At 40.0% G+C, this 15,080-nt stretch overlaps 1 protein-coding gene and 1 long non-coding RNA gene across 2 annotated transcripts in view; one reads left to right on the plus strand and one right to left on the minus strand.

The window, feature by feature from the left end:
* Positions 1 to 15,080, minus strand: part of LOC130229816 (uncharacterized) — a 103,485-nt gene that overhangs the window by 4,953 nt on the left and 83,452 nt on the right. The window lies entirely within an intron of this gene.
* Positions 11,454 to 15,080, plus strand: part of LOC130229815 (voltage-gated potassium channel subunit beta-3) — a 77,236-nt gene continuing 73,609 nt past the window's right edge. The window contains exon 1 of the mRNA XM_056458806.1: positions 11,454 to 12,605. Coding sequence (XP_056314781.1) covers positions 12,355 to 12,605 — 251 coding nt within the window. The 5' untranslated portion in view covers positions 11,454 to 12,354. The remainder of the gene's footprint in view (positions 12,606 to 15,080) is intronic.

Genomic DNA, 15,080 nt, shown 5'->3' on the forward strand with positions numbered 1-15,080 from the left:
ACCTACTTTTGTCATTTTCTGCCAATTAATTTGCAATTACATCTTAATTACGCCTTTAGTAGGACACACCTTACAGGCAAAGAAGAGGGCATATTCTGTCTTTCTCTCCATCTTTCGACCGCCATATGGACTAATTCGCAAAACCAGGTGGTTTGATGTGCTCTGATTTCATAAAGCACATGTTCGTTCTCTGCACCTCACGTTGTTTTTGCAGCTGAGATGACAATCTGAAGCTAAAGAGCAGTACAATCTAATACAACAGAGATACACATATTAATGGATCTCCTTTGATACAGCTGGGTTCAACCTCGGCAACACTGTATTTCACTTATTATGTGAGGAGTTTGAACATTGCAACAATATACTGCCAAAAATGCTTTTCTTACTTGCTTTTCTAGTCCAAATAACTAGAAAAATATATATATCAAGAAAGTATTCTACACTACCTGACAAAAGTCTTGTCGCCTATCCAAGTTTTAGGAACAACAAATAATAACTTGACTTCTAGTTGATCATTTGGTATCAGAAGTGGCTTAAATGAAAGGCAAAGGCCTCTAGATTATGCTCATTTTACCCAAATAAAGTAATCATGCCTTGATTTTTAATTAGGACAAAAGTCTTGTCACTTAACAGAAATAATGTCCAGTATAGAATATGTGGTCATGCTGCAGTGGAAACAGAATGAATATTGTGTCTGACTCCATCATGAGCTTGGAGGACTGCATCCATACATCTCTGCAATGACTCAAATCACTGATTAATAAAGTCATCTGGAATGGCAAAGAAAGCGTTCTTGCAGGACTCCCAGAGTTCATCAAGATTCTTTGGATTCATCTTCAATGCCTCCTCCTTCATCTTACCCCAGACATGCTCAATATTGTTCATGTCTGGTGACTGGGCTGGCCAATCCTGGAGCACCTTGATCTTCTTTGCTTTCAGGAGCTTTGATGTGGAGGCTGAAGTATGAGAAGGAGCGCTATCCTGCTGAAGAATTTGCCCTCTCCTGTGGTTTGTAATGTAATGGGCAGCACAAATGTCTTGATACCTCAGGCTGTTGATGTTGCCATCCACTCTGCAGATCTCTCGTACGCCCCTATACTGAATGTAACCCCAAACCATGATTTTTCCTTCACCAAACTTGACTGATTTCTATGAGAATCTTGGCTCCATGCAGGTTCCAGTGGGTCTTCTGTAATATGTGACGATTGGGATGCAGTTCAACAGATAATTCATCTAAAAAAATCGACCTTCTGACACTTTTCCAAATGATCAACCAGAATTCAAGTCATTATTTGTTGCTTTTACAACTGGGATCGATGACAAGACTTTTGACCGGTAGTATATTTGTATATTTACAAACCAAGGCTGCATTTATTTAATCAAAAATACAGTACAACTTATAAAATTACAAAATGTTTTTGCACTATAAAATAAGTGTTTATAATTTAATTTAATCATTTATTCCTGTGATTTTAACGATGAATTTATTTTCTTCATTACTTCATTACTCCAGTCTTCAGAGTCAAATGATCTTTCAGAAATCACTCTAATATTAATTATTGTTATTATTATTAATATTATTATTAATGGTAATAGTAATAAAAGCAATAATGGAGTAATAATTTCATTTGAAACTACATACAATAAGTTATTTAAAATTGTAATAATTATTTTAAAAAAAAATTTACATTTAATAAATGCCACATTGATGAACAGAATAATTTTCTTAAAAAAAAACCATGGAAAAAACTAACCCCAAACTTTAATATACATATACATGCATACACACACACAAACACCCCCCCCCCCCCCACACACACACACACACATATACATATATATATATATATATATATATAGAGAGAGAGAGAGAGAGAGAGAGAGAGAGAGAGAGAGAGAGGGAGGGAGGGAGGGAGGGAGGGAGGGAGGGACGGACGGACGGACGGACGGACGGACGGACGGACGGATGGATGGATAGATAGATAGATAGACTTAAAAAATCAGCATCTCAGGATGATTTTGTGATTCACCATGTAAAATTCAGGACTGCTGCAGTGATGCTGAAATTATTTTTTTTGCATCACAGGAATAAATTCCGTTTTAAAATATCAATGTAAATTCCTACTGATCCAGCATATTGAATAATTTCAGAACCACGGACAGCTCCTGCGATGCTGCTCTGATTAGAGACATTTACTGCATCCAAACCATGATAGAAACCCTTCATTTAGATGGTCAGAAACCGAATGCGATGAGTGATATTTAAACCCCAATCTCATCTCTCTCTCTCTCTCTCTGGCTCTGGATTGCATGCAGATGTTCTGTGATGAGAGCAGATTTGTTCTTTTCCCCCCATGTTCATTACACATGCGGCAGCGCTGTCATTGGCTGCATCTTCTGCACTGCTGCGCTCTGATTGGCTGAAAGCAGTCTCTGTGCACCCTGATGCACTGAATACAGCTTTGAAAAGCATTCTGGAGCTGCATGATGAAGTACAAATGTTGATGCATTTCAACAGTCAGCAGAGCAACAAACACATCACCCCATGACCCAGTGTACAGGAATACACTGAAATATACATATACTTTATATACACAATTGAAATTAGAATTATTAGCTCTCCTGAATTATTAACCCCCTGTATATTTCTGTTTAACAGAGACAATAGATTGAACACATTACTAAACATAATAGTTTTAATAACTCATTTCTAATAACTGATTTATTTTATGTTTGCCATGATGACAGTACAGAATATTTGACTAGATATTTTTTCAAGATGCAAGTATTCAGCTTAAAGTGACATTTAAAGGCTTAACTAGGGTAATTAAGTCATTGTATAATGATGGTTTTGTTCTCTAGACAATCAAAAAATGATTGCTAAAGGGGGCTAATATTATTGACCTTAAAATGATTTAAAAATAAAATAAAAACTGCTTTTATTCTAGCTGAAATAAAACAAATAAGACTTTCTCCAGAAGAAAAAATATTATAGGAAATACTGTAAAAACTTCCTTGCTCTGTTAAACATCATTTGGGAAATATTTGAAACAAAGAAAATTCACAGGAGGGCTAATAATTCTGACTGTAACTGTACATGTCTCCTTAAATGATCGAGTTTCATCTTGATCTGCATTATTCGGGATGTTTTGCAGTGAATCATTTCTTTTCCTCATAAACCTGTGGTTTGCTACTGGGCTGATTCAGTGCAGATGTTACAACAGCAGCATTCATCAGCAACAGAAGCACAGCCATCTGGCTCTCAAAGCAACCCCTGGCCTTATTAAACAGAGAGCCGAGAGCACATTTTTCTTATTCATATTTGTGTCAAGAACACAATTCACTCGTTGCGCTGATTTACGATGAACTTGGCAGACGATGTTCTTGCTTTTCGCCTCGCCCTGCATGAACCAAAGTGTGTGAGAGCTATATTGTACGACTTTTTTTTCATTAGAATGTCTAAAACTACTAGAACAGTGTTATATTTACTCACGGCCACTTTATTAGGTACACATTACTAGTACGGGGTTGAACCCCTTTTTGCCTTCAGAACTGCCTTAATCCTCCATGGAATAGATTCAGTAAGATACTGGAAATATTCCTCAGAGATTTTGCTTCATATTAACATGATAGCATCACACATTTCTGCAGGAGTCCTGTAGGATGTAATAAAGACCACAACTCACCACACTCAGCCACTGCGTCATCAAACTACGCTTCTACGCTTTTGTTTTTTGTGAATACACACCCTCTAGTGGCAAAAACACCATGCCCTCAAGTTCATTTGACTGTTTGCATGTTTTTTTGTGACAATTCTGCACTCAATTTTTGCATTATGCTTTGTTAAATTTAGCATGAAACAGGGACGTATCTTTCACAGAAACTAGTACTTTGTGTCCTGCTCCTATATATATATATAGAAGCAAAATTGACCATTTCTGTTGACAAACTGCCTGTGGATGAAAGTATAAAGTAAGCCCAGCAAGCACAGGATGTAAACATGACGTCAGATTGACATTGTACCCCAGCAATGCATTTTGTTTGGATATGAACATCTGGTTGACATCAGAACCCAACATCAGGCCAACGTCAATGTCCAACATCCAACCAAAAATCAATCAAATATTAACGTCTAATGATCTTCAGCTTGACGTTGTGTGGACGTGATCAGTATGATGTCTATCAGATGTTGGTTTTTGGTTGCCAAACCTGACGAATAAATGTTAGTATTTGACGTCAGGACATTGGTTTAAGATGTTGATTCGAAGTTGGATTTTGGTCACTTTCCAACACAACCTAAAATCAACCAAATATCCCTGCTGAAAAATCCAGCTTAAACCATGGCTGGTTAGCTGGTTTAAGCTGGTCGACCAGCCTGGTTTTAAAGGGGTTTTGGCCATTTCCAGGCTGGTTTCCAGCCATTTCCAGCCTGGTCTTAGCTGGTCAGGCTGGAAAATGACCAGCTAAATCCAGCTAAAACCAGCTTGACCAGCCTGGTTTAAGCTGGACATGGGTGGTTTTGGTTGGGCTCCCAGCCTGGCTAGGTGGTCAAGCTGGTTTTAGCTGGTCATTTTACAACCTGACCAGCTAAGACCAGACTGGAAATGGCTGGAATCCAGCCTGGAAATTGCCAAAACCCCTCTAAAACCAGGCTGGTCGACCAGCTAAAACAAGCCAACCAGCCTAGGCTGGTTTAAGCTGGTTTTTTCAGTAGGGATCAACGCCATTAGTGGATGTCAAAATAAAATTGTCAGTAGAGGCTGGCTAGACATTAAATTTTGGTCACCTGACATCAAGACCTAAATCTAACCTAATATTAACATCTTATGATGTTTGTGTGCCTGATAGGAGAGATCATCGCGTAGAGCGGAAGGAAACTCTTAGCATAAAATGACAGCTGTTTATGACACTTCATTCTACCAAATTCATTCCACCTTTTGTAAAGCTGCTTTGAAACAATAACTATTGTGAAAAGCGCTATTCAAACAAACTCAAACTGAACTGAATTGAATTTGAGCCACCCAACTGCACACTCACAGTACGACTGAGCCGTCAGACCAATTACTAATGGATTATTTGCTTGCACACAGCAAATGTCAAAATGATTGAGATGGCCAATTACATTTGAGTAGGCGGGGTTTACCGCTCAGAGGAGCTGAGCAAGTTCTAGGATGTTTTGACATTTAGTGAGAGTGAAGCAGTGAATTCACATTCATTCATTTGTCCTATTTATTACTTTTAAATGACACATCCAGAGTACACATCTAATTATTAATGTTACATCAGGTCCAAGAAATCAAAGGAGAAATTCAAATTCCCGCAGTCAAAGATTTAAAGGGGACCTATTATGCATTTATAAGGGGTTTAAACACAGTTGTGTGGTGGCAGTGTGTGAATATAACCAGCTTCTAGTGGTAAAAATGTATAAATTGTATATTTTATAACCACACTCGATAAAAACAGTCTGCAGAAACACTTTGATTGACATTCTCCCTTTGTACGTGTCATCAGAGGAGGAAAGCCCCGCCCATTAGTGACCATCTCTCCCTTATCAGCATAGTTAGTCTTGATTTTGAACCTGCCACTATGCTGACATGTAGGCTTTTATAGCTCCGCCCTCTTTTAAATTTAAAGCGACAGTCACCAAAACGTCACAATTAGGACAGAGATTAGTTTGAAATTAGTTTCAGAGAGTTATAACACATTATTTGTGTGGTATTTTGAGCTGAAACTGAACACTCTCCGAGACTTAATTTACACTAAAATACATCAGAGACTTATTTTACATCTTGTAAAAAGGGGCAAAATAGGTCACCTTTAATATACATACACAACACTTAGGACAGGGGTGGGCAAACTCAGTCCTGGAGGGCCGGTGTCCTGCATAGTTTAGCTTCAACTGTAATCAAACACACCTGAACATGCCAATAAAAAAAGGATATCAGAGCTAATTTTCAGCTAAGTTAAGGTAAAAGGCACTCGTTAGCTAACGTTTTCTTTCCCAAACACACGCGTTTTATCAAACTCGAGTTAATATATTGATTCTTTCACTATATTAGACTTGTCACGATACTGAATTAAAAGAAAAACCGTCAATTTCCCGCTAACATTTAAGGCACTGTTGATGGCTTTCATAAACAGTGCTGATTTGCAATTGTGTTCACGTGCTCAACAGAAATGCTTGTGATTGGCCGAGAAGGTCATCAGTTCACCCTGCGCTGTTTACCGAGCACAGACGAGCGATCTGCTTGATGACTCGACTGATTTTTATGGTTGCTTCGCGCTCCCTCTCCAGTCTCTGTGTATCTGTGTAAGAGCGGTAAACTGAGTGCAAACACAGATACATTGAGACTGGAGTGCAAAGCAGCCGTGAAGATCAGTCGAGTCATCCGCGCTCAGCGGCGCTTCAATGTTAGCAGGAAATAGACGGTTTTAAAACTTAAGTACCGGGACAACAGGAGGATGTGCTACAGAGGACTGCAGTGTTTTATCGCTCACCGGGTTCATAGACTGGAGCAGGGAAGCGTCCCCATGGTGTTTAACTGGTGCCATGAACTGAAGCCTAGGAGGACACTTGAGCATATTACTCTTACAGAGATTGTGTTGTTATTTGATGCTAAATTGCTTTTAATTGTTTAAATTAAACTTACTGAATGATATTAAAGTCATGTTTACACCATTTCTGCATTTTGAAATCACAGCAACAGCTGGAGGTTTGTAGTCCACAGCATGTTACTGCAATGTTTACAGTGCTGGTCCTATACTTCCGGGTTTCTTCCCACCGCAGCCTCGCTTTGGTTCTTTAAAATGGCGGCCACGTGAAATAAGCGTATATAGTGGGTTTGGTGTCATGTGTCACAAATCCAATGCCCAATTGGTGATCAACAGTGTGTATGTGTCACATTTTGCTAATGGTATGGCTCACTTGGAACCTCACTTGAGTTGGTTCTTAAAAAGGTACCAGGTACTAGTTACAGAATGAAGTTGAAAAGCCCCCAAAATTGATAAACTGCTTAAATGAGATATAGGTGTACATCATTGGTTGCTATGGAGTCAAGCAAGGGTTGTATGGAGACAAACAACCCAGCAAGATTTTTAAAACAAAGGTCACACTAGAGTTTGAGCTTGTGAAATTCTATCATACAGCGCTGTGAAAAGGGGCGGGATTAAACAAGATAATTAGAAATTTTAAAAAGCGAACGATCGGTCCATATTTTAAATTTATGTCCAGAGGTCATGTTTTGATTCTCGACTGGTCTCACGCAGTCAAGTGATGTGATTTCGCAGGTCAGAGTTCAATTCAATTCAATTCACCTTTATTTGTATAGCGCTTATACAATGTAGATTGTGTCAAAGCAGCTTCACATAAAAGGTCACAGTAAATAGGAACAGTGTAGTTCAGTTTGTAGTGTTTAAGTTCAGTTCAGTTGAGCTCAGTTCAGTGTGGTTTAATAATCACTACTGAGAGTCCAAATACTGAAGAGCAAATCCATCGATGCGCAGCTCTACAGATCCTGAACCATGCAAGCCAGTGGCGACAGCGGAGAGGGAAAAAAAACTTCACTAAAGGCGGAAGTGAAGAAAAAAAAACCTTGAGAGAAACCAGACTCAGTTGGGCACGACCATTTTAATTTCTCCGCTGGCCAAACGTCTTGTGCAGAGCTGCAGTCTCAGTGGCGGAGGCTGGAAGCTGGCCTCAGCGAAGACTCGTCTGTCTCTGGAGCGTCATAGGAAACAGTCTCATGTTCTCCACTCTTCCATGACCATCGCAGTAGTTGTTCAGGATTCGGCCAGGTCCAGGATATGGAAACCTTGGGATCATCTCGTCGTTGGTCTTGGATCGAATCAGTGACTCTGCATAGTCTGAGGGCCTCGGGAAGAGTATCCCCAGGTGGAAATGGAGAATAAAGAAAATAATTAGCGTAGCTGATGTTCACAGTGTATATCAGCAAGATGCATAACCTGTGTGGAAGCCCCCTAAGTGGTGCACTAAGTGTATGCTTTACTGAACAGATAGGTCTTTAATCTAGTTTTGAATTGGGAGAGTGTGTCTGAGCCTCGGACGTTATCAGGAAGGCTATTCCAGAGTTTAGGAGCTATAAATGAGAAGGCTCGACCTCCTTTACTCGACTTTGCTATTCTAGGTACTACCAGAAGCCCTGAGTTTTGAGATCTTAAAGAGCGAGTTGGATTGTAGCGAGACAGAAGATTGGTTAGATAAACAGGAGCTAGATTATTTAAAGCTTTATATGTAAGAAGCAATATTTTAAATTCAATACGAAACTTAACAGGCAGCCAGTGTAAGGAGGATAAAATTGAGTTCACCAAGCTTGAACTTTGCAATGCAGCGAACTGCGAAAATTGTCGCACGAGCTTGCCATTCCAGTCTGACGCATTCGCGTGCGTATGAATGGAAGTCTATGGGGAGAAAAGTCCAGTGTGACCGCAGCTTTTGTGTTTAAAAAGACTAATAGATGTTAAATTGACATCCAAACATAGACACCTCATGTTAAACAAGACTAAATTTGGATTGTCAGTGAACATCTAATAGACAATTAATAACAGTCCAAAAATAGACGTCTATTTTCCCTGACAGTCTATGTTTAGACATCTATTAGACATTTTTTAAACACAAAATTTGCGTGGTGGAAAGTTCAACACTATATCAGCAACACAATTCAAATGTTGTCTATTAGAGCAGAAAAGTGCCTTAAATAAGACACAGGTGTACATCATTGGTTGCTATGGAGATAAGCAAGGGTTGCATGGAGACAAACAACCCAGCAAGAATTTTTAGAGTTTAAAAAATACTAATAGATGTCAAATTGACATTGACACCTTGGATAAAACAAGGCTAAATTTAGACTGTCAGTGAACATCTAATAGACGTCTAATAATAGTCCGAAAATAGACTAGTCATCAGAAATAAAAGAATGAATGAACAGACATGTGAAGTCTGTCTAATCCGTCTATTTGATGACTAGTCTATTTTTAGAGTATTGTTAGATGTCTATTAGATGTTCACTGACAGTCTATGTTTAGACATCTATTAGACATTTTTTAAACACAAAATTTCGTGGCAGGAAGTTAGCAACTAAATGTTGCACCTAACAAAGTCCACAAAGCTGGATATCCTGAATTGGGTGTGATTACATTCACAATTATAATCAATCGTTTGAAAATAATAAGGGATATCAGAACTAATTTTCAGCTAAGTTAAGGGAAAAGGCACTAGTTAGCTAACGTTTCCTTTCCCAAACACACGCCTTTTATCAAACTCGAGTTAATATACTGATTCTTTCACAATTTTAGACTTGTCACGATACTGAATTAAAAGAAAAAATGTCAATTTCCAGCTAACATTTAAGGCACTGTCTGTTTGATTTGATGACTAGTCTATTTTTGCACTATTGTTAGACGTCTATTAGATGTTCACTGACAGTCTATTAGAGATTTTTTAAACACAAAATTTGCGTGGTGGAAAGTTCCCCACTATATCTGCAACACAATTCAAATGTTGTCTATTATTCACCTTTATTTGTATAGCGTTTTTACAATGTAGATTGTGTCAAAGCAGCTTCACGTAAAAGGTCATATTAGAGTAGAAAAGTGCCTTAAATAAGACACAGGTGTACATAATTGGTTGCTATGGAGACAAGCAAGGGTTGCATGGAGACAAACAACCCAGCAAGAATTTTTAGTGTTTAAAAAAATACTAATAGATGTCAAATTGACATTGACACCTTGGATAAAACAAGGCTAAATTTAGACTGTCGGTGAACATCTAATAGACGTCTAATAATAGTCCCAAAATAGACTAGTCATCAGAAATAAAAGAATGAATGAACAGACATGTGAAGTCTGTCTAATCCGTCTATTTGATGACTAGTCTATTTTTAGAGTATTGTTAGATGTCTATTAGATGTTCACTGACAGTCTATGTTTAGACATCTATTAGACATTTTTTAAACACAAAATTTCGTGGCAGGAAGTTAGCAACTAAATGTTGCACCTAACAAAGTCCACAAAGCTGGATATCCTGAATTGGGTGTGATTACATTCACAATTGTAATCAATCGTTTCAATTTCAATTGTTTCTGAAATAAAATAATAATACAAAACTCTGTTGTCAGCTACACAATGAATCTTGGGATAGCCTGGGCTGTGAAAAATGCATTGGTTGTATCTTTTATTTTCTCGGGAAACAAAAGACGCATTTGAAGGTCACATTTGAGAAAAGCCTTTGAATTTGACAGCCTTCGTTGTGCTGTGATGACGCAATTGGCCTTCTAATACGGCCTTCCAATGATGCAGCCGCTAAATTGGGCATGCATCTTATGACTATTAAGCAGACAGGAATAAAATGAGAGACAAAACATGACAAAGTGTCCACAAAGCATAACCCATTCTACATTTTACAAGTGTACATCACAATGCAGCTTGTTATTTGTTTGAAGTTATAAAGTTTAGCTGAACATTTTGTGCATGAAAAAAAATGGTGTCCTTTCTTGTAGCATAAAAGAGATGACCCCATGCCTCTATTGTAAATTAGGCACCTTAATTAATGAAACTCATATTGAAGCTATTTGGACAATGTTCTACTTCCAGACTTTTGAGCTTCTAGAAGCAACATTAATGCACTTCAGAGTGTCTCTGGACTGATACGCCATTAATTAATTATTTTTTTATACAATATTAACAATCATATGTATTTCATTATTTATTGATTTGGTTCGGTAGGTTAAAAGAAGCAGTGAAATTTTAATAGGTCTGCTGAGGGTTATCAGTATGTAGCATTACTTTAGGAAACCCTTAAAAGCGATTCTAACCAATAACATTGCATTTAGTGTTTGCTCAGAGATTAAACCACTCATTTGGATACTAATATTTTTAAAGAATAGGTTTTTAACATTTATTGATTTAGTATATTTATTTTAATACAGTTTTTAACCTTTATTTGACTGTAATTGAATATAAAATGTGACCCAGAACCACAAAACCTATAAATTCCATTTTTTTTTCTCAAATAATTACTAAATATTGCAATGGAAAGCTTATTTATTCAGCTTTCATGTCACATAAACATCTCAATTTAAAAAAAGTGACATTAATGACTGGTTTTGTGCTCCAGGATCACATATTTACCTATATTTACTATAATATTTTCTATATGATATTCCAGTATGGTTAAATATCCTCTGGGCGTCTATTAGTAGGCTATTTAAGCAACCGAGAAATGTTAAATATTGTGCGTGGGTGTGCGAGTGTATGTGTATGTATGACACAAACAATAACATGATTATTCCGCAGTGGTCCTGCTCAATTCACACATTAATCACAATGGAAATCCGAGAGAGAGAGAGCGAGAGAGAGAGAGAGAGAGAGGGTGGGGGTTCACACAGCATTTGATTGGGTTGTGAGTTGGCAGTAGCGCGTTTGATGGCTCTGTCGCTCATCTGAACGGACGCACAGCTCTCTTCTCACTTCCATCGACAGCCTCTCGCCGCTATCACGCGTTCACGATGCGACATATCGGCCAGCAGAGTCAGATCTGACGATGGAATATGGACCCTGCGGAGCTGTCAAACTCACTTTGGATCGCGTTCGGTGATCACCATGGCAATAATTACGCGTCTGAAAAGCAGCGCGACGTTTGCTGGAGTGCGTGAGGGCGCGCGCTGTGTAAGATAGTGACCATCACCGCCGAGTGCTAGCGCGTCCGAGCGTGTGCGTGACTCTCTCACTGTGTGTGTGTGTGAGTGTGTGTGTACGAGATGTTCAGGCGCGCGTAAACACATTTCTGCAGTCGCGTATTTGGGTGCCATTAGGTGAAGCGGCGCCGGCTGTTGCGCATCCTGTCGGTGGAGACCCGGTGTGGATTGGGTGGTTCCGCATTTTGAGGGAGCTCCCCCGCCTCGCACAGAGAGACCACCCGGATTCTGCAGAGGAATGCCTCAACACGGAGCGGTGGAGCGTCTTCAAGTTGCGTCGATCCGGGTATCGGAGAAGTGCAGCGGGCGACTGCATAGACAGACCGGGCACGCAGCATCACGTTAAAGGCCTGGACCGGAGCCAGTCGTGACTTTTTGCCAAGCGACATAAACACGCACCCCATCGCGTTTGAGTTGCGTTGGACGCTCGCCCTCCGCGCAACAGCTGCAAGTTGGTGCCAGCAGGTGCAAAACCTGACTTGAGCATCCATCTATCTATCTATCTATCTATCTATCTATCTATCTATCTATCTATCTATCTATCTATCTATCTATCTATCTATCTATCTATCTATCTATCTATCTGAACACAAACATACCTTGAGGATTCTGATAAACTGAGCGCAGAAGTGAGCTGGTCAGCATGCAGGTGTCATTTGCCTGTACGGAGCACAATCTGAAGAGCCGCAGTGAGGACCGGCTGTGCGGCCTGAGAACTGCCCCTCCACCAGGGGGCAGCAGCGGTGGAGGAGGAGAAAGAGGACAGGGGGGAAATGGCAACTATGCCCCTCAGAGCTCAGTCAAAACGCGGGACGCGCCGGGGTCCCGCCCCCTGCCCCAAGGCCACGCCCATATGAAGGAGGCAATTGGACGACACAGTAGCATGAAATACAGGTGAGACAGGTGTGTGTGGGTGTGTCTGTGTAAGGTGGGTGTGGTTTCGTCAGAAATGACTTTTGCTGCTTGTTGAAAATACTTATTTAAAATGAGTTGAACCATCACAATTCTTAAGTGTTTTTTTGGGCAACTTAATTGTCTTATGTTCAGTCCAATCAAATTAGAAAAAAACTGTTACGTTAAGCTAATCAATTTGTGTTGGGACATCATGAAGGAATTGAAGAATCCAACATTTTTCTACAGTGTAGGATGCGATCATACCTGCCAACACTCCCGTTTTTCCCGGGAGTAGTCTCCCGTATTTCAGACCCATCTCCCGTTTTGTCTCCCGGAAACTCCTGGAATTTAATCCCCCCCCCCACCCCCAGCTTTTTGGTACAGTCTATAACACCCCTGGATCGCTGACATTGGTGTAATGTCCGATCGCAGTGGGTGGCTGCCTGAAACCTGGTGCACAACTGTGAGCTTATCCCCTAAATCTGATTGGCTGATTTGACTGTTGACCCATGAACTCTACCTAGTGAAATCACACTAACCGTCTGGTCTGGTATGGTCTGGGTAATGGCACCTGTTGGCTGGCAGATCAGGCCGAGACCGGGGCTATTCTTTACTGGCGGATGTTTTATGGCTTCTTTAAAGATTCATAAGGGTCCGCTGACAGCCGCTTTAACACTGAGCGCATGTGTGTGCTCACTTGAACGTTTGTGTTATGGGTGAGTTGAATGAATTGCAAACTGGATGTCAAGGGGGGCAGGCATTAAATTGCGAGCTTTGCCTGTATTTTCTGACTACAGCTCATCTAATGCATTGCATCTCGTATTGACAAACTTATAGCATGCATAGACTTGCATGCAGTACAAAAAGGGATAGTTCTCGCAACAATGACATTTACTCAATCAAATGGTTGTAAACTTAAGAATGTCCGTATTATGTTGAACACAAAACAAGATATTTTGAAGAATGTTGGATAAAAAGCAGCCATTGACATCTATAGTAAAAGCTAAAAACACTTTGGAAGTCAATGGGTGTTTTTCTGCTGCATTTTCTTGAGTATACCTTTACTTGTATTCAATAGAAGACAGAAACTCAAACAGGTTTAAATTATGAGAGAATATTAATTTTGGGGTGAACTATCCCTTTAAAGACTTGTTTCATGACTTGTTATGTGATTTGTGTCTGACACAGAGTAAATTACACTGTAAAATAGGGTACAAACAAAACAGATGAGGTAACCAGAAATACACTAAACAACAGACAGTGTTTGAGGAACTGCAGGATGCCAAATTGGTGCTTCTATCTTATAACAGTATACATACACTCACGGCCACTTTATTAGGTACACATCACTAGTACTGGGTTGGACCCTCTTTTGCCTTCAGAACTGCCTTAATCCTTCATGGCATAGATTCAACAAGATACTAGAAACATTGCTCAGAGATTTTGCTCCATATTCACATGACAGCATCACACTGTTGGTGGAGATTTGTTGGCTGCACATCCATGATGTGAATCTCCCGTTCCACCACATCCCAAAGATGCTCTATTGGATTGAGATCTGGTGACTGTGGAGGCCATTCGAGTACAGTGAACTCATTGTCATGTTCAAGAAACCAGTCTGGGATGATTTATCCTGCTGGAAGTAGCCATCAGAAGATGGGTACACTGTGGTCATAAAAGGATGGACATGGTCAGCAACAATCCTCAGGTAGGCTGTTGGGTTAACATGATGTTCAGTTGGTACTAATAGGTCCAAAGTGTTCCAAGAAAATATCCCCCACATCATTACACCACCACCACCAGCCTGAACCATTAATACAAGGCAGGATACATCCATGCTTACATATTGTTGATGTCAAATTCTGACCCGACCATCCGAATGTTGCAGCAGAAATCGAGACTCAGACCAGGCAACATTTTTCCAATCTTCTATTGTCTAATTTGGATGAGCCTGTGTGAATTGCAGCTTCAGTTTCCTGTTCTGAGCTGACAGGAGTGGCACTCGGTGTGGTCTTCTGCTGCTGTAGTCCATCCGCCTCAAGGTTGGACGTGTTTTGCGTTCAGAGATGCTCTTCTGCAGACCTCGGATGTAACGGTTATTTGAGTTGCTGTTACCTTTCTATCAGCTGGAACCAGTCTGGCCATTCTTCTCTGACTTCTGGCATAAACAAGGCATTTGCGCCCACAGAACTGTCGCTCACTGGATATTATCTCTTTTTCAGACCATTTTCTGTAAATCCTAGAGAAGGTTGTGTGTGAAAATCTCAGTTGATCAGCAGTTTCTGAAATACTCAGACCAGCCCATCTGGCACCAACAACCATGCCACGTTCAAAGTCACTTAAATCCCCTTTCTTCCCCATTCTAATACTCGATTTGAACTGCAGCAGATCGTCATCACCATGTCTACATGCCCAAATGCATTGAGTTGCTGCCATGTGATTGGCTGATAAGAAATTTGCATTAGCGAACAGTTG

The sequence above is a fragment of the Danio aesculapii genome, chromosome 5 (genome assembly GCF_903798145.1).
Source record: "Danio aesculapii chromosome 5, fDanAes4.1, whole genome shotgun sequence".
Taxonomy (NCBI): Eukaryota; Metazoa; Chordata; class Actinopteri; order Cypriniformes; family Danionidae; genus Danio; species Danio aesculapii.